The sequence below is a fragment of the Pan troglodytes genome, chromosome 1, assembly GCF_028858775.2.
Source record: "Pan troglodytes isolate AG18354 chromosome 1, NHGRI_mPanTro3-v2.0_pri, whole genome shotgun sequence".
NCBI lineage: Eukaryota > Metazoa > Chordata > Mammalia > Primates > Hominidae > Pan > Pan troglodytes.
Window position 1 is genome coordinate 29,921,900 of NC_072398.2, and position 21,019 is coordinate 29,942,918.

The window sequence follows — 21,019 nt, forward strand, 5'->3', positions numbered from 1 at the left end:
GCTATTTCTTGGCACACTATTTCTTTTCAAAAATAAAGTAGTCTATCTGATTCTATTATGTGCATCATGCTTTTTTCCTTCAACAATATCTCATGGAAATCCTTTCATCAGTTACAGTTCTAACTTACCCTTTTAATGGCTATATTATATCCTATGATAAGCATATTCTGCAATTTAATCAGCCATTCCCCTAATAATGGGGATTAATTTGGTACCCAGCCTTTAGCCACTAAGAACTATGCTTCATTAACATATGCATACATGTTTTTATCTACTGGAACTTTTATTCCTACGGAAAAGAGTCAAGAAACAGGTTGGATTAAAAGGTACAATTTTTGTCTTAATAGATGTCTCAAAGTCGCTTCCATAAAAGTTGTAAAAATTTACCTTTCTACAGGAAAGGTAGGAAAATATCCTTTTGCCCACAGCAGTAATAGCAGTAGGTGCTGACACACATTAAAATGTTACCATTTAAGAGTATCAATTGAAGTTTTAAAACCAACTTTATTGAGGTATAATTTACATATATAAACTACATTGAACTACACACATTTTAGGTGTATAGTTCAATTACTTTTTACAATGCAACCACCATCTCCACAATGATACAGAACATTCCTTTTCCTTGGAAAATTCCATCATGCCCCTTCACGAGCAACTCCCGTAACCTTCCCAAATAACTACTGAGTGAGTCTATCAATATTGATTTCTTTTGCTTGTTCTAAAACTCCACATAAGTGGAATTGCTGACTGATGTCATTTGCTATTATTTTTTCCTATTGTCATTTCAATTTTTTTCTTGTTTAAAAGAGTACTTTGTCTATTATTGACAAATATTTGTTGCATTTATTTCAGGTATTTTCTTCCAAGTCTATTTTTAATATTGATATTACGTTATTATGTACTTAAGGGTTTTTTTTTTTTTTACTGGATAAAAGACTCTACATTTGATATAATGTCTTTTTTAAAAAAATTTAAATTTCTGGGTCTCTAGATTTGCTTAAGAAGCTCCTGCCAATCCATACATTTTTTATATATAGTAGCCCAGATTTTCTTTTAAGACTTTTGTTTTCATTTTTACACCTAAGCCTTGAATTTTGGGGGAATTTCATACATGGAGTAACCTAAGGATTCAAATTCATTTTATCCCATATGATAGTCAATTGTGCTTGTGCTATTAAAAGAAGGAGAGAGAAAGGGAGGAAAGGAGGAAGACACCCTTCTCAGCAAACAGTGAAATTTTATCTTTGCCACATATTTTATAGTTCTGCATTATCTAGTCTCTCTAACCCTGATTTCTGTAAGACATATGCTATATATAATGAACTGACTTCCTCTAATACATCTAGAATGGTGCTAGTTCTATATCATACATGCAGTGGGCGGGGGAACAGTCACTCAAATAATTTTCTATGTCTTGTGATTCAGCTGAAGAGCTTTAGTTGAGAAAGGCTCTATTTTGTTCCACTAATCTCTTTATCTATTAAGTTAGTTTCTATTTAGTATCTATTAAGTTAATTACTAAGTTAGTATATAACGTTAATCATATTATAGTGGTTTTAGAGCATATTTTGAAGTTGTGTAAGGTAAGTTCCCCTCTCCTATCATTACTCTAGTCTGTGTTTTCATACTTGTCCTAGCTATTCTCAGGCATCTATTGTTCTTGATTATCCAATAAATTTATCAAAAAATTTAGTAAACTTGAAACTATTTTCAAATAATTATCCTTAAAAAATCCTTTTGGAATTCTAATTAATATTGCATTATTGTCTGAGAATTACATTTTATGACATAAACCTATGAGGAGGGCAGATTTTTACAGACTGAGCTTTTCCTTCATTGCTCTTTATCCAGGCTTTCAACTGCTGCAGAAAAGATAAAATCTTGCACCACCTCTATACTAGGACTCCAAGACAGCATAAATTATCTCACAACCCCATATGCCTTCTGACCCCAGAAGCTGTGTGGCTCTAGAAAGGTAGATAAATTGGAATCAGAAGGGGAGAGAAGGCAGAAAGCATTCAAACCTTCCTCCTCCCAGAATCCCTTCTCAAAACTAGCTTCTTAACTAGTTTTGAGTTACTCATTTTCATTACTCTGAAAATGAGAGTAGGTGCTTTCCAAATAGTCATTGTCAGACAAAATGAAACCTCAAATTGTAGTCAAACTGTCACTAAAATCACAGTGAAGTTCTAAATCAAAATATCAAAAATATAACACTCACTTTAAAATTCAAATGAGCCTATTACCCTTCTGAATTGTTCTACTTCCCTCTTCATTTTACTCTGCTATTTCTGTGTTTATTTGTCTGTCTAAATACTTAAATAAGGATGATATCATAGGCTAAAATGTGAATCATTCTGGGAACTCAGCCATTAATGGAAAAAAGTGGCATTCACTTAACTTTTTTCTTTGACAATGCCTTAATTAGAGATAGATGCTCAGTAGAAGTAGAATCCCAATGTAAGTATGTTACTAATGTGGTAGCTAAGAAAATTAAAATTCTGTTCAAACGGAGTAATTGAGAAAATTTAACGAGACAAAAATAATTTAGAACTTTCTTGCTAAGAAATCATAAACAAGAATGTATAAATCTCCTAAAATGTTAGAATAACATTTAAATAAAATATAAAAGTTTGTTTTTTAAACAGCTAAAAACTATCACATATGTTATACTCATTCACCTTCTTCCTCAAATAAATCACTTTATTAGCTGGTATAAAACTCCTCAGACATTACCACAATAAATAAATATGTTTGGCAAAGAACATCTGTGTGGTTCCTAAGTTAATCAATCAACCAACTCATTACACATTGGTAAAATATTAAGCTAGAATAAAATGTCCAAGGTTAAAAAAAAAAAAAAGTTGACATTCAGCTTGATACCAAGTTGTTTTTGATCTGTGTTGCCTTAAAGTCATAAAATCGAAAGTTCATTCATAACCTTTAACAAATTGGCACCAGTCTTCCTCTTTATCCTCATTTCATACCACTTCTCTCTCCCACCCTTCACTAGGTTCCAGTCACATTTGTCACTTCCTTTTCTTCAAATAGTACGAGCTTACTATTAGTTGAGTGGCTTTGCATCTGATATCCCCACTACTTAGAGGGCTCTTTGCAACATTTCTGCATGGTGGGCTCCGACTGTTCATTTAGGTCTCAGCTCAAGTGTCACCTTCTCAGGGGAGCTTCTTTGACTCTCCAACTGAAAGTATACCTCCCTTTTACCCTGCAACACACACATATACTCTCTATCCCCAGTCTTAATACCATTTATCACTATTTGAAATTACTACATTTAATTTCCCTTTTATTTTCTGTCTCTACATGAGCTCATTGAGAGCAGGGACTTCATTCTTTCCACAGATACATACCCAGTGCTAAGAACAAAGCCTGACATAGAATAGATGCTAAATATTTGCTGAATAAATTTCAGTAATCATTTGTGTCACTTGGGAATAATTTGTGCCAGCTAGAAATAACAATGTCTAAAATTATTTTATTTTTGCTCCAAATATATTTTGACTTTAACTCTTATAAAATCTACACTGTGATTTGTAGAAAAGTCCATTTTTGTTTCTTTTTTAAAAAATCATATCTAAGAAAACTTTTCCATACTAGTACCTATTTAAACATACCTAATACTTACCAAAGAAGTACATTATTTCTTCAAAATAGCTGTTTTTAGTAGGGTTCCTTACTAGCATACTTGTAGTACAGATCTACTGTTATCGGGAGAGGGCTCTCCTACTATCATGCTTCAGATAGGAATTCTAAGTGATGGAGTAAAGAGGAATTCATGGTTTACTATGCCTAAATAAAAAGTGCCTAGTTTATTTTAGAATACATATTTACTGAAAAATACAAACACGGACTTTGTGTGGAAAAACAGTGAATCTAAAAGTATAGGCACTACGCAAATCTTATTACTTTTAGAATTTTTTAAAACACCAAAAGAAACTATATTATCATATAAATCATAAATGGCTTCTTAAAAATTATTTTTAAATGGAAATTCTAATAATAAACACAAACTAAGAAAATCTCTAATTGTAAATATAGCTAAAGCATGTCATAGAAATAAAAATCTTTATTGGGTACTTCATTTAAAGAGTCCAAATTACCACAGTGAAAAAAAAAAAGCAGTATTTTCCATCTAAATCAACACAGCAAACTAATTGCTGACTTTTACTGACTATGCCCCTACCTTAGCTGATTTAAAACATCTATTAAATATAGTTGAGGAAAAGGGATACCTTATAATCAAAATGGTAATTCACAATTTAATCAAAACACACTTATATGCTGTAATAGACCACAACTGAGTATATACAATAAACTATTGTTCTCCTCTTAAGCTGTTTAAAATATGGTTGACTGTTGAAAACAAAAATTATAACCTTGTTTGATACAGTTTTCAATGTATGCAGACGAAATACATATGAAAACTATAACATACACAAGATGGGGATAAAGGGACCTATATAGTTACAAGGAAAAAAAAAACAACAAAGAACTCTAAGTAGGTAAAAAAGCTTTGCTATGTATATCATAATCCCTATGGCAATCAGAAAAAAAATAAAGTAAAATGGTGTATTAAAAAACGAATAATTCAATAGAAAGTGTGAAAGGGAAACAGAGGAATGAAAAGCAGTAGACCTAAATTCAAGCATATTAATTGTTACATTAAATGTAAATTGCTTAAACAAATCACTTAGAAGACAAATTATCAGTTTGGTTAAAGATGAAAACAAAGCCCAACTACGTGTTGTCTATAAGAAATCCACTTTAAATACAATGATATAGGTAGGTTAAAAGCAAAAGAATGGAAAAAGACATACCATACAGCTCTAATCAAAAGAAAGTAAAAGGATGAAAAATGAAGTGCCATGTAAACAGTAAGCATAGGGAAGCTGAGGTATACTATATTTTTATTAAACACAGTACACTTCAGAGTATTACCACAAATTAAAAAGGAACATTTTATAGATAAAAGTAGCCATAAAAAAGACAATACTACTACATGAATATGCACCTAATAATATAGCCTAAAAATACATAAAGAGAAAACTGACAGAACTAAAGGGAGAAACAGACCAATCTACAATCATAGCTAGAGATTTTAATACCCATCCCTTGGTAACTAATAGAACAACTTAGAAAAATAATCACTAAGCATATACAGAATTTGTGTAATGCTTTCAAATACCTTGAACCATTAACATTTATAGAACGCGACACGCAGAAATGCACAGTAACAGTCACCAAGATAGACCATATGCAAAGCCATAAAAAGGTCCCAATGAATATCAAAAGAAGAAAATCATACAGGATATTTTCTCTAATAATAATGAAATGAAACTAGATATCAACAGTAATAAGAATATCTAGAATAGCTCCAAATATCTGGAAACAACATGTTTCTAAATAACTCATGGGTTATTTAGGACCCAGAACTTATGGGTTATTTAGGTCCCATGGGGTTATATAGGTCCCAGAACTAAATTTTCCATAAGTGGCCAGAAAAATACCTTCCATCCCACATGCCCTTCTTACAGTGTAACTCTGTCTGACACCTCATTAAGAAACAGAAGTCTATGTTTTCTCTGCTTGATTCTAAGCAGTCTTTTAACTAATGAGGGAAGAGTACTATGTTACTGTTAACACTAAGTCTTTAGGTCTGGTTCTCTTTAGACACTTGCTCTTGGAATCCAGCCTCCATGCTGCCAGGAAGCCCAAGATACTACATGGTGAGGTCTCACATAGGTGTTACGGTAATAAGACCAAAGGCAGGTCCCAGTTAATATGCAGCATTATGCCATATATGTGAGTGAGCCTTCAGATGATTCCAGTTCCTGGCAATCACACGACGAGTCATTACCAATCTTCAAGTTTTCCCATAGGAGAGGCCCCAGATCAAGTCATAACCACCATCCCCCTTCTGAATTCTTAGCCCATAAAATTTGTGAACATAACAAAACTATTATTATTTGGGGTGGTCTGTTATACAAGCACAGCAATGGGACCATTTAGATTTGAAAACATTTCAACATAAATAAAAAGAAAGAAAAAAATTAGTGGAACTTAGCTAAAGTAATGATTAGTGAGAAATGTATAGATTTAATGTAAATAGAAGAAAATAAGAAATATAAGAATAGATATAAATGAAATAGAAAGCAAATAAGAGAGAAAATAAGAAAGCCAAAGCTGGTTCTATAAAAGATTAATACAATTGGTAACTTCTTGGTAAGATGAACCACGAAAAAAAAGAGAAAATATACAAATTATTACCAGCAATGAAATAAAAGTTATCAACAACAAATCATAAAAGCATTAAAAGGAAATATCATGAACATCTTTTTGTCAATAAATTTGACAAATCAGAAAAAAGATACAAATTTCATGAGAAATACAAATTATCAAAACTGGCCTAAAAATAAATATAAAATCTGAATATCCTGGTTCTATGAAAGAAATTGAATTCATTATCAAAACCTTCATACAAGGAAATCTCAGGTCCAGGTAATTTCAATAGTGAATTTTATCAAATATTTAAGGAAGAAATAACATAAACTCAGACACAGAGAAGGGAATCCTTCCCAATGCTTTTAAGTGACTAGCATAACCCCGATGATAACGTTTTTCAAAGGCATTAAAGAAAATCACAGAACAATATTCCTCATGACACAGACATAAAATTCTTTACCAAAGTATTAGCAAAACAAATTTAGATACATATAAAAAGGATAATACATTACAAAAGGGTTTATCCCAGGAATGTAAGGTTGGTTTAAGACTTGGAAATCCATTAATGTAATTCACTGTGTTAACAAAATGAAAGATAAAAACCATGACTGTTTCAAAGGACACAGAAAAGCATTTGATAAATTCACAAAGAAACCTCTCAGCTAATTAGGCAAAGAAATGTCCTCAATATAAAAAAAAGGCATATATACAAAAAACCCTAGAACTAACATCACACTTAACAGTGAAATACTGAACACTTCCCCTCTAAGATTACACAGGAAGGAAGTACTCACTTCTATTTAACATTGTACTGGAAGTTCAAACAAGTCCAAAAAAGCAAGACAATGAAATAAAATGCACACACGAAATTCATAAGGAATATACTAAGTACTAGAAATAAGTGAATTTAGAAAGATAGAAGGATACAAGGACAAAATAAAAAACTAAAATTTATTTCTCTGTACTAGCAACAATTTGAAAATTAAGTTTTTTAAAATTCCATTTACAATAACATGAAGAAACAGAATACTTGTAAATAAATTTAGCAAAAGACTTCTACACTAAAAACTCCGAATCACTTCTGAGAGAAATTAATAAAGACCTAAGTAAATGGTGAGACATACCATGTGTATGTATTAGAAGGCATCTATTTTCTCTAAATCAAACTAGATTCCATGCAATTTCAATCAAAATCCAAACAGGTGTTTTGTAAAATTGAAGAGCAGGTTCTAAAATTTACACGTAAATGCAAGTAACATAGAATGAGCAAAACTTACACCACTTGGTTTCAAAATTTTCTATACAGCTGTGATAATTACAACAATTTTGTACTACTATAAGATTAGACCAATGGAATAGAGTCTAGATAAGAATTCAAATTATGCTCACAAAAAGACGTGTAACAAGAATATTTATGGTAGCATTATTCATTAGATCTCAAAACTGGAAATGATCCAAACGTGCAACAACAGTAGATAAATAAACAAACTGTGTTGTATTTATATAATACCTACTTAGAATTTTAAAAATTGAACTATTGATACACACATATAGATGAATCCCAAAAATACCAATTTGAATAAAAGAAGCCAGACACAAGATTCCATTAAGTCACTCATTAAGTGACTCAATTTAACTGAAATTCAAGAACAAGCCAAACTATGCTACAGTAATAGATATGCAAACAATAATACATGAGATGGGAATTGACTTGAAAGAAGCACAAGGAAACTTTCTGGGGTGATGAGAATATTCTCCAACTTAATTGAGGTAAATAGGTGCATAATTTTACCAAAATTCTCTGTACTATAATTTATCAAAATTAACTATGCACATACAATTTTTGTATTTCACTGTAAATTTTAAAGAAACATGTTAGAACTTATGTCCACAAGATGTCATTAAGAATGTGAAAATGCAAACCACAAAGAGAAGGTATTTGTATTCATATATCCAACAACAATAATAAACTGTATCCAAAAAACTACAGAACTCCAACAAATCAATAGAAAAAGATGACCAAATAAAAGAATGGGCAAATAATCTGAGTGGGCATTTCTTTTGAGGATATTTAAATGCTCAATAAGCACATAAAACAGTGTGCAACATCATTAGTATTAAAGAAATATTAATAAAAATCACAATAGGATACCATTACACATCTACTGGTTTGGCTAAAATTAAAAAGACAATGGAAAGTGTTCAGGAGGATGTGAGACAAATGGGAATCTTGAATACTGCTGGTGAGGCTGTCAATTGTTACAGCCCCTCTGGAAATATGCTTGGCATTGTGTACCAAAGTTAATAAAGCTTAACCTGCTTTTATACATTTCATTTTCACTCATTTCTATAAATACTGGCTTGGGTAAAGCCACATAATAGTAAGCATCACTTCCATGTAACAAGAGATTAGATACATTCTAGGACAAAACTGGCCAACTAACAGGCAGGTAAACCCTGAATATCATTTACATGCCATCAATGGAATGATTTTACAAGCCAAGTGATATCTTCAATATACCTTATAGGAATAACATAGTCAATGAAATATCCATAGTACAGAAAAACTTATGGGTTTACAAGTGGTGAAAGAAAAAAATCAGGAGAGAGAATAAATACCAGAAATGTGGACAATATCGGAAAGTATGTAGCAACATGTTAAAGCATGAAACCTTGATAAATTTTTAAAAAGGTTATTAAAATTCATTTTTATCCTGTACCAATCACATTAAAAAGAGTGAGAGTTAAGGAAGGCACGTATCTATCACATGCCTCCTTTTGACGTCACCGGAAAGGTAACAAGCAAGGTAGATGACACCAGAATCTCTCTTATTAGCAGCACAAGAAACACTGCCATAATAGATGGAAGGTAGCAACTATCCTTAAAACCCCAAATGAAGCCATATTATGCTACAAAAGCAACGACAATAAATCTATGCCCAAACTGCTTGCCTAAACAGGGTAATGTGTTAGGAACACCAGTCAGAAGTCTTAAAACAGCAAAGTACACCATGAATGCCAGAGCATTCTAATAAAATACTATCAAACAGCATTCTGAAGTCTGGAAACCAGTTAAAAGCTACAGGCTTAATGATACCGCAGTGCTCCTCAATTTGAGACTCATTAGTTAAAACTGGCCCATAATCTGGTGCTCACTCAATTAATCTATTGCAGGGTCAAGTCTTAGGACAAGTAATTGCAACCCCTTATGAACAACAATTCTTAGGTTATTTACCACAACAAAATACACTTTTTAAAACCTCACATAGGCATAAACTATTACACAATTAAAATATTAGTATTATATATAAATACCCACAATTACTCATTCCTATTACACTATTTTAAATTATAACAACAAGCAAATACTGCAAGATATTTATTCAATATTCACTAAACATCTATTTGGCAGGTTCTGTGCTAAGTGCTTAGAGATACAGTATCCCTCAGTGTCTGTAGGGATACAGACGTAAGTATCATATAAACTGCTCTAGAAAATTAGTCCAGCATAAGGTAGGAAAAAAATCAGCTAATTATAATATACTAAGTATGATATTATCTCTCTTAACTGACCTCCACTGAACTGCCTCATAGTATTAACCAAAGCCATGTATTCCTATATCTAATGCCCATGGAAGACCAAATGGTCCAGATCAAGAGGCTTCATTCTTGCACACCCTCACACTTTTGCTCCCACAAACTGAGCCTTATGCTTTTTATGCTTATTAAGAGTCAACTATGTTTGTTCTCAAATTTGTTTATGCCAGTTTCATTTTCTATTGCAATTAAATAATTTAATATTTAAAGTAATGTGTTGGAAATCTTCTATGTTTTGCTACTAATAAGTGAAAACCTGAGCAAACCAATAAGTAAAAATGATGACTTGATCTAGAACAGTGGCTCCCAATCTACTGTATATGGGAACTCCTCTTTAAGTTCTAAAACTAAGCTGTAGAAAATGGCAGCCCCTAACCACATAAGGTTATGAAGCACGTAAATGTAGCCAGGGCAACTTGAGGAACCTAATTTTTACTACTATTTAATTTCAGTGTAATTAGCATCAGAAGTAAGATGTGTCGTACATGTAAAACATGCCAATTTTCAAAAATTTAGTGTAAAAAATATAAAATATCACTTTAATAATTTTATACCGATTACATGTTGAATATTTTGAATATACTGGGTTAAATAAAATATATTATTAAAATCAATTTTACGTATTTCTTCCTTTTTATAATGTGGTATCAAGAAAATTTAAATTTATATGTAGCTCATATTACATTTCTATTGGTGAGTATGGTCTAAAACGTTTGATGATCTGTTCAAATAGCTATTGGTTATAAAACTGTGTAACAAAAAGTTACCATGAAGCTGGTCCAACGATTTCATACTTTACTAAATCACAACAGCACCCACAAATAATGCTTAGTGCACATGGAGATTTTTGGATTTTCTGAAATAACTCTGGCCTAAAGTTTGAGAAATACTGCCTAGAATTCCTATCACAATTGGTAATGACATGAAATTCTTAAGATAAAAAATATTAATTCCTAGAATAAGGTTTTCAGTGGTCTTATGATTAATCAGACAATTGTATTTATATTTAGGTAGAAATGAACTTATCTTTCATCCCAGCAGAAATACCACTACGTTTCTTCCTTCCAACTTCAACTATCCTAAAAATCAGTAACAAGAAGCTTTTTTGACATTTTCAAAGACATGCAATTTATAGCACAAAAATAACCACTGGTGATTGGGTCTTTTAACTAGATTACCAAACTTTTAAACTCTACTAAAATTACATTTAAATAATAACTCCTTTGAGTCTTCAGTCTTACATTATCATTTTGTTCTCCCTTTTTCAATTCTATCAATTAAAGTAAGTAAATTCTTATTAGTACATATAAAAGCGTCCTTGAAGTTCTGGTTTTATTTCTCCTTAATACTAAGTTAATGGAAATATAAAGCAAGGCATTTGCATAGTATGCCTGATAAGAAAAAAATCAAGAACAGGCCAGGCGCAGTGCCTCATGCCTGTAATTCCAGCACTTTTGGGAGGCTGCGGTGAGTGGATCACCTCAGGTCAACAGTTCCAGACCAGCCTAGCCAACATGGCAAAACCTTGTCTTTAAAATTAGCTGGGCGTGGTGTCACATGCCTGTATTCTCAGCTAGGCAGGAGGCTGAGGCAGGAGAATCCTTTGAACTTGGGAGGCAAAGGCTGCTGTGGGCCAAGACTGCACCACTGCACTCCAGCCTAGACAACAGAGTGAGACTCTGTCTGGAAAAAAAAAAAAAAAAGAAGAAGAAAAAGAAACAAAAAAAATCAAGAACAGATTATGAGAAAAATCAGATTGGGGCGTAGCTCCACACATCATTTCACTTTACCAAAAAAAAATCCCAATCCCTGATTTACGGCATGTGTTCCGAATAAAAGACTATGCAGATGTTAATTTAATATTTACAAAGAGCAGTTTGACCTCAAAACTATAGCAGTTTTAGTACTGTGAATTTTTTGCACACACCTACAGGTTATATAACCTAAATATTTATTAAGTAGTCAATTCTATCTTCCTATTCTGGTTTACTGATTAAAAAAGCATAACATTGTTTCTTAATAATCCTTTTAAATGTGGAAAGAATGCCATAAAACCCTTTCCCAGAGATTATGAACTCTGGCTTAACTAAATTATTAGAAAGATTATACTTGTTGGAGTTATTAAGTTTCCTTTTGGGGTGAATGTAGGGAAGAAGTATGAAAGTTGAGCAATCTGCAGGGCAAGAGGAAGCAGAGTTACATAAGCCATGCTTGGGACACAGTTTAAATTCAGAGCTTTAGGGAATGCTTTACAGAAAGGGAATAAATTACTCACCTGGCAAAACTTGGTCCAACAGTGTAACTGCAATAAAGAATACATTCTGGGGACAAAGTACTCTAATTTAAAGTATCTTAAATACAAAATTAAGCTTAAAGAACACCTAGCTGGCACATCTCTTTATATATATTTTATGCCACAGAGTTATATTGACAAGTGAGATAAATTACTGCATACCTGGGAGGAGCTGTTGGATAAATAATTTTTATGTGTTGGAATGTTAAATCTTGATTTAAAACCTGCTTGATCCACATTCTTAATCCTTGTCCAGAATCACCTGAGGAATCACAAAATCTAGATTAAAATAAATATTTTAGTAATACAATGCATTTCAAAGCAGTCTAAAACTTTTATGTCACACAGAGGATGGAATAAAGGATTTAAAAAACCTCCATACTTCATAATAACCATATAGAAACTGACTTACTAATATGAATTAACTAACTAGGTCTCAATAACTAGCAATAATTTTGATTATTTTACTCCTGGCTTCACCACTGATTACTCTGAAGATCTTGTTTAAGCTTAAGTTTTAAGTTACCTAATTTGTTTAGTGGGTAGTACAGGAATAAATAAATAAATTGATTTTTCTAAAAAAAATTTTATTTCTGTATTTATATGTGACTTTTAATAGTCATTTCTTATCCTATTCTTAATAGTAATAAATTCCTAAAGTGACTGTTAAACTTCTGTAGTTAGAAGAACCTAATTTTCTTGGTTAAAAAAAGTCCAAAATGTGTGTTCAGTGTAATTTTATTTTTAACTTGAAAAAATCATAATTTAATTTTGACAACATGTTTACATGACCTAAAAGAAGAATTATCTACTCCAAAGCTGGTAAGTAATAAAAAGCCATATAAATATTAATGTATATGTATTTACAGAAAAAAATGGAAGGAAATATAAGTCCATCTTATGGAGTCCTGAGGAGGAAATTAAGGTCACAACTTTAATTTTTTAATCAATTAACTCATTAAGGTATCAGTTCAAAAACTGCCTATTGAATCCCTGTTAATGTGTCAAGCACTGTGTTCACTGGTAGAGAGGCAATGATGGCGGGGTGAGGGAGGAATAGAGTCCCTATTCTCATGGAGTGTGTAGCATATTGTGAAAAACAGAAATTAGTCAAAAAATCACACAAATAAATGTGAAAGGCAAATGTACCTGCTTCAAAAATGAGACACTTGGTGTTGCAAATATTTATTTTATTCACAACTGACTGGGTTTATGGAGTTCAACAATAAATGCACTAGCCTATAAACTCTGCAAGAGGAAGTTTATTATGTATTTTATCTGAGTTATTTGTTCACATAGTGCCTAGAACAGGACTGACAAAAACTGGGTATCCAAATATAGTTGCTGAATGGTTTGAACTGAAGTCTACAGGATGGTGAGAAGTGCAGGGCAGAAGAAAAAAGTATCCCAGGCCGAGGAAAGGGCAGGTGCCAGGATTCTGGATAAGAGGGAGCAGTATGACATGTAAGAACTGACAAGCAGAGAATGAAAAGAGCAGTGTCTATAAAATGAGACCAGAGAAACTGTAGGAACGTGACAAATCTGTTCATGAAGAAGTCATGAATATTTCTGACAGAAAGGTTGGCATGATTCTAAAGGATCAATCTGGAAGCTGTGTCAAGACAGAATTGAAAGAGAGCAAAAGTAGATGTACAGAGATCAGTTAGGAAACTACCGTTCATGCTTAGACTACGCGATGATGTAGATAGAAACAGATACTAGAGAAATTTAGGTGGTAAAATTAATAGAGATTGGCAACGGATTTGTTATAAAGGGTCAACAGTAAAAAGTTTCATGGATGACTAACAGGCTTTTGGCCGGAGTAACTGGGTGAACAATACTAGACACCTGCCTAGACAGGAAACATAAGCAACAGGCATACACAGGTTGAGTGTGAGGTGCCTCTTTGTAATGCATACAAGGTCTTATACCATGGGTTGATTGAGCAACTATGGACAGCTAGAGGGGAGGACAAAATCCAGCCTAGGGTCCTTAAGGAGGATAAGCTAAGAATGAGTTTTACATTATTAAAGACTCCTTTCTCAAAAAGAGAGAGAAGGGAAAACTATGGGGAAGAGACCTTACATGGCCCACAAAAGCTAAAATGCTTACCTGACTTTTTGCAGAAAGTTTGCCAACCCCTGCCCTACACTACCTGGATGCCAGTACCCTCTTGGATATCCCTTCCTGTTCTTCTCACTCCAGACACACTAGCCTTACTGCTGTTCCTTGAACATGTCAAGGACCCTACCCTGGAGCCTCCGACTTGGCTTTAAAGCCAAGTCTAAGTCTAGCTGTGAAGTTTCATCTTCTGTCATCTTTGCAGTGAGGCATAACCTGACTACTTTATTTAAAATTGTAACACTGTTCCAACTTCTCATCCATGGAAGAATCCCCTTATCCTGCTTTCCTTGTTTCCATAAAACTTACTACCTTCTACTATAGTATTTATTTACTTCATTAGAACATAAGCTCCATGAGAGCAGTGATTTGTTTTTTTCATTGCTGCATGATCAGAGCACAGAACAGTGCCTTACACATGGAGGCTGTGATATATTTCTTGAATGAATGGATTCATGAATGAATGTCTATCAGGCAGTTAGATGAACTTGTCTAGAGCTCAAAAATAGAATCTATGAATCTCCACAGAAATTCAAAGGTTCTATTTTTACCTATACACCAGTGACACAAATGGGTATCTCTAGGAGACTTCTGTGATTAGCCTAGGGAGAAAAATGTAGAGTGAAAAGACCTTGGACCAAATTTAGAGAAACCCCATCATTAATGGCCAGGTAGAGGAGGATGAGTCTGCAAAAGAAACCAGAAGGAGCAAATCAAGACAGAAAAAGAACCAGGAGAGTTTTTTGAGAAGAAAGCTGAATGCAGATGACAGTTCACGTAAGAGGACGACTGAAAATGTCCATTACATTGAGCGACATAGAGCCTGAGCTTACTGGTGACTTTGCCAAGAAGCTACTCAGTCAACTTGCTGAGCCTTACTACACAAGAAGAAAGCCATAAACAAGACACATGGTTTGGGCTTTGAGGACCTACTAGCTTAGTGTGGAATACAGACATTACATTACATAATTACAAGTATGATGACTACCACTGAAAGAAGAACCAGTGTCCTATGGGAGCAAATAAGAGTGAATTAATCTGATCTGAGAGACTGAACAAAACTCATTAACCTATCATTTATTTTTATCATCTTAAAAGAAGGTCCGTCTTTAGTACTTTATTAATAGAAAAGGCTCAAATTAAGTTGGCTACATATAATTTACACTCCCATATGTTCTTCTATGGCTGCTATCTCCTAGAAGAAAATCTCAAGCTTTTAAGGTTTTTTATTTGAAAACACAAAATCTGTCTTTAATAACATTTTTTCAGCCTCGAAGAGTAAGAATGCAGCTGCAAAACAACATCTATCCATTCACAATGTCCACTTTTTAAAAAGCTAGTACCTTATTCCATAGTAAAACTGTTAAAACTGGTTAACAGTATGGCAAAACTGAGTGTGATAAAACAGAATTGGTTTGCCCATATTCTAGTTAAGCAGAAACCAAACATCTCCTATAACATAACCACATACATTAAAGTCGAATGTAAAATCACTAGCTGCTAAAGACCTACTGGATGATAAAGACCTACTCCCAATGATAAAGATGATAAAGACCTACTCCCAATAAGGTTTTATTTACTTCAGTGGAGATTTAAATATATAGGAATCACATTATACTCGCATACTTGGCAGAATTCTTTGAATAAATTCTTGGTTCAAAGTACAAAGGAAAAAATACATACATACATGACTCTGAATTTTAGAGACATACCCTTACAGGTTATAAAAATGTAATCTGAAATTCAAAAAAAGGATAGTTATTTTAAGCAAAGAGGTCCAGGGGAAAAAAGAACATAGTCTAGGAGTTCTTCCTAAAGATAATGAGAATTGATTATGAGAAAGGGTACAGTGTTGGGGAATTTCTGGGTACTTATAAATGAACACTCTTGGAGCCCTAAATAGTACTACCAGTCTCCTAGTTATTAAGTACCGCTGTCATCTTACACACGTCACCTTCTAAATATATGCCAAGTCTTTCCCTTTAAACACTATTGGACCTCTTCTTCCCTATCTCCAAAACAATATATCCTAGTTCGAACTTTTTCACCTTACCCCACCAAAGCCCTGAGTTTGAGGTCGAAGAGCTTTGGGTTCTAATCCCAAATCCGCCACTACTCACAGTAACAGCTAAGAGACCTTGGCCAAGCTGCTGAACCTGTCTGGCCTCATTTTCAAAATAAAGAGAATACCTCCCACAATTGCCCTTTTCCAGGTCTCTGCCCAGTACCTTTCCAATTCCCTTCCAATCACCGTCCCATTTAAGCCTACCCGTCTCGGCTCAAAGACCACTTTCTTCGAAAAGTCTGACAAGCTTTTCATCTTCCAAATGCCTTAATAATGCCTAACCACATTTTTTTCTCTTACAATTCACTTGGCAGGAAACCATGCACTGTCTTGTGATCTTCCATGCACTGCTGACTCAAACTAATTGGATTGTTTTTGTTTTTAACTTTAGGTAGGCCCCCTGAGGACACCGGCTGCATCTCATTTCTTTAAAAAACATTTCCTGAGAGCTTACCCTGGGCCAAGCACTGGGGGTGCAAAGGTTGACACAAGGGCCCTTACTCTCATAATCCAGTGGGAAGCTCACAATCCAGTGGGGAAGACAGACAAAAGTGATTACAGATGAGTGTTAAGTAACGATACAGCATTAAGCACACGTTACTAAGGGCAGGCAGTGGAAGATGCCTGTCCCTGGGGGTCCTGCCCCTGTAGTCTATCTTGGAAGTTTAATGACACAGGCGGGAAAGGGAAAGGAAGGAAAGAGAAGCAGCAAAAAGGAAAGTGAGAGAAAGCACTCCAGCCATGGCACAGTGGCTTACAGAAAAGAGATAATCTGTAAACAGTATCTAAGTTAACTGTGAATCTCAATTGTCTACATTAGTATGGGAGCCTGGAAAAAGCAATGGGCAATTACGACTGAAAAATCACTAGTAGCTGATAATGAAAAACACTAAACAATTTCCCCCTAGCAGAAGACTTACCTTACTAACTTGCTCTGTTTAAACTTGGGGCGAGGAATGGGGAGGTGTGTTGTGGGGATGGAGGGCTGGCTGAGCGGCGGGACACAAGGCCCCAAAGCGAGGGTGGTGGACCAGTGACCGCCCGATAGAAAGAGGAAGACTAACTGGGGAGGCTGGGGGCAGGTGGCGCTGCCCGTGCATCTACAGCCGGGGCTGGCGACGGGGGAGCCACCCACTGGGCCCTATTTGGGCCCGGCGACACCTCCACTTGGGCAATACTGGGGTAACCGAGGGGAGGATGTTTCCCGAGCTGTAGAAAACCAGGACGTAAAATTGAAATCCACCTGAGCCATGCAGGAAGATCAGAGAGGCGCTATGCCTCCCTGCCGGCGACACGATACAGCGCTGCAGAACCGACCCCGACGCAGCCGCCATCGCTGATACCACTGCCAGTCATGCGGTTCCGCCCCTGCGTTGCCGCGCGGGGCCGCGCACGCAAATACGCAGGCACGCGCGGGAGCGCGCCTGGGAGCGCGCATGCGCAGCGCTGCTGGCCCGCTCTCTGAGGAGCTTTCAATACTTTGGGGTCAAGTTTGAGGCAGTTGTAACTGTACTGAGTTTAGTTTTGCTAATAATGGTATTCTACGTGTGTCAGCCTCGTGTGGACTTCTGTAATGACTAATGGATATGTTTATATCCTGAGCATTTGCTGTAGGAATTTTAAATGCATTCCCAAAACTCAAGATTACCTTATTTGGAGAAATATTAGTGTTACTATGTTTAAAATTTAATAGATAGAACCATATTTTACCTTTCACTTTGGGACTCGCACAGGATGTTTGCAGCTCTTGATATACAGGGTAAGCAAAGCATATAATAATAAGTTCTCTTCGTGTCTCTTATTTTTAATAAATAGTTCACAAAGCAAATCTAATTTAATGAGATTCTGCTTTATATAACCATTAGAATGGCTCTTATCAAAAAAACAGAAAATAAGTATTGGTGAAGATGTGTAGAAATTAGAAACCTTGTGCATAGCTGATGGGAATGTAAAATGATGTTGCGGCAATAGAAATAATTTGGTGGCTCCTCAACAAGTTAAACATTGAGTTAGCATAGGATCTAGCAGTTCCACTCCTAGGTATATACCCAAAAGAGATGAAAGCAGGGACTCAAACAAATACTTGTACTTCAGTGTTCTATAGCAGCATTATTCACAAGTACCAAAAGGTGGAAACAACTCAAATGTTCACCTACAGATGGAGAGATGAACAAAATGTGCTATGTACATATTGGAATGGAATATTATTCAGCCTGTAAAAAGAATGTGATTCGGATACATGCTACAACATGGATGAACCTTGAAAACATTATGCCGAGTGAAGTAAGCCAGACACAAAAGGACAAATAATTGTATGATTCCACTTACATGAGATATCTAGAATTGGCAAATGCATAGGGACAGAAAGTGAAATTAGAGGTTACCAGGGCCTAAGGGAAGAGGGAGTTGGGAGGTTGTTGTTTAATGAGTACAAGAGTTTCTGCTTAGATAGTGAAACATTTTTAAAAATGGACAGTGATGATGGTTGTACAACAGTGTTAATAACTGCCAGTGAACTGTACACTTAGTAAATTTTATGTGTATTTTACCATAATTTTAAAAATACTAAGAAATGGAATTATTTCCTCTATAAAGGCCAAAACATAGGTATCTTTTAATACTGAAGGCAGTGGCCCCAGCAGGTTGCTCTTGCCTCATGTAAAATTCAACAAAATAACCCAGTAAAAGCTTAAGTACCATTAAACACTGGCCTTCCATTCATTGTAGTCTGCATTACATTTTAGCAATTACAACTTACCTTTTATTTGTTCCAGGTAATCACCCTACTTCCAGGTAAGTAAACTGTTTACTATCAACATTAGTTGCTAAAATCAGCTCTAAGCTATCATGGTGTTATATTAATAACAATACCATCAACCAGAATGGTCCTACATGCCATTAGTTAACCAAATCAAAAAGAAATTCTGAGTCATTTCTCCAAAGCCCATAGATCTGCAGCAGAGAGTTGTATAAGTGAAGTCCCTGAGGAGGACAAACTAGGGTAGGCTGAGCTCTGATAGCCAATTCTTAAAAGAAAAACCTCTGTCTTTTGACCTGCCTTCCCCATATGAGTTCTAGATAACCTTCCCTAGCCAGGTGAGAAGAGGGCAGTGCTACTAGGAAAGACCACTTGGAGATATACAGGGAAGGCTTTAAGTTCTACTCTTAGAACTCCATTTACTACCTGAAAATCTTACTGTACACCACCCCATGCTTTTGAGACAGCAAAAAATCAGAATATAATTATTTAAGAGTAATGATTATTAATAATAATAAGCAACTAATATTCATGGGATTCAGTAGGTGCCAAAAACTGTCATAAATTAATTCCAATAAAACTCAGTACTATTACTATCTGCTTTTGTCAATGAGGCTCAAAGAGGTAAGGAACCTGGCTCAAAGTCATAGTGCCAGTCAGTTGTAGAACCTGGATTCACATGCTGGGCTTGACTCTAGAGCATAGGTTCTTAACTATTACCCACATTTACACATGAGTGCACAGAAGTAAAGCAAGGGCATGTCCCAACTCTTATTTCAAAAACAAAAGTCTGGAATTTGTATTGTGGCCCTTTAGAGTCTCTATTTATTAGGTGTTCCTGTGCTTCTTTAGTTTTTCCCAAGTCTACTGCTATTAGTTCCTGATTCGTTCTTCCGACTATTCTACCAGTTTAAACAGGTAGATAAGCAGGTGGTAAATACCAGAAGCAACCTTCTGTATTCTGAATTTCACTGAGAACTCCAGCCTTCCCAGATTCATTATTAGAATGAGCCAGATTCTTCCACACTTAACCAAAGTGCTATTTTATTTCCAGTGATTTAAATGCTTAGCTATTGTTGCTATTCCTTTCATCTTTATTTGTTTATAGGACAAGCAAAGGTTTTAGATTACCTATATTTAGAGATCCCATCTGGTAGGCAAACTGTTGAACAAAAATGTTTTGTTCCTTTCATGTTACTGTACTACTTTGAAATGTAATTAAGTTTCAAGATGACTATTTGCTTTTGTGGTGGATCTTTTGCCCTATTGAAGGTGGGGGAATATTATCACTGGAAGATTCCTATTCATTCATTCTTTTACTCTTTATATAGCTCCTAATTATTTTTTGTTGCTACTCATTTGCTTTCTGCCAATCTATATGCACCTCCTTTTGGTAACTTCAGTTCTAAACTTAAAAAAGCAAGTAAACAAAATAAAAGAAAAAGAAAAAGTTCTCCTGTTTTGCAGGGTTTCAATATCAATTAGGATCTAACGATATAAATGGCAAAGTCGGAGTTTAGTTTACTGTTCTTCAGTGTGTTGAGAAATGCTTTAGGCCACACTTAGTTTTCAAAACAGAAAAGCAATTGAAAGTTCAGCCATTAAGATTGGTATATTTTGCCTGGGTGCAGTGGCTTACTGTAATCCCAGCACTTTGGGAGGCCAAGGCAGGCGGTTCACTTCAGGCCAGGAGTTTAAGACCAGCCTGGCCAACATGGCGAAACCCCATCTGTACTAAAAATACAAAAAAACTTAGCCGAGCATCGTGGCGCATGCCTGTAATCCCAGCTACTCCGGTGGCTGAGACACAATAATTGATTGAACCCCGAGGCAGAGGTTGCAGTGAGCCAAGATCTCACCACTGAACTCCAGCCTGGGTGACAGAGCAAGACTCTGTCTCAAAAAAGAAACAAAAACAATGAACAAGATTAGTATATTT

General features: G+C 34.9%; 1 protein-coding gene and 1 long non-coding RNA gene across 33 annotated transcripts in view; one reads left to right on the forward strand and one right to left on the reverse strand.

Moving 5' to 3' along the window:
* Positions 1-17,720, reverse strand: part of LYPLAL1 (lysophospholipase like 1) — a 219,891-nt gene extending 202,171 nt beyond the window's left edge. For 14 of the 31 annotated variants that reach the window (XR_010149986.1, XR_010149943.1, XR_010150069.1 and 11 more), the window contains exons 1-2: positions 17,566-17,716; positions 12,299-12,398 (exon numbers count right to left, since the gene is read on the reverse strand). Coding sequence is in view for 8 of the 31 variants with exons in the window: in XM_054661009.2 (XP_054516984.1) it covers positions 12,299-12,398; positions 17,566-17,656 (191 nt within the window). In the remaining 23 variants the exon portion in view is untranslated. 31 annotated transcript variants of the gene reach the window in all.
* A 10-nt stretch (positions 17,721-17,730) lies between these two features.
* The window catches only part of LOC107970220 (uncharacterized), a 213,182-nt gene continuing 209,893 nt past the window's right edge, over positions 17,731-21,019 (forward strand). The window contains exon 1 of one of the 2 annotated variants that reach the window (XR_010150287.1): positions 17,731-18,081. This is a non-coding gene — a long non-coding RNA (uncharacterized LOC107970220). The remainder of the gene's footprint in view (positions 18,082-21,019) is intronic. The other variant, XR_008537318.2, reaches the window with a different exon arrangement.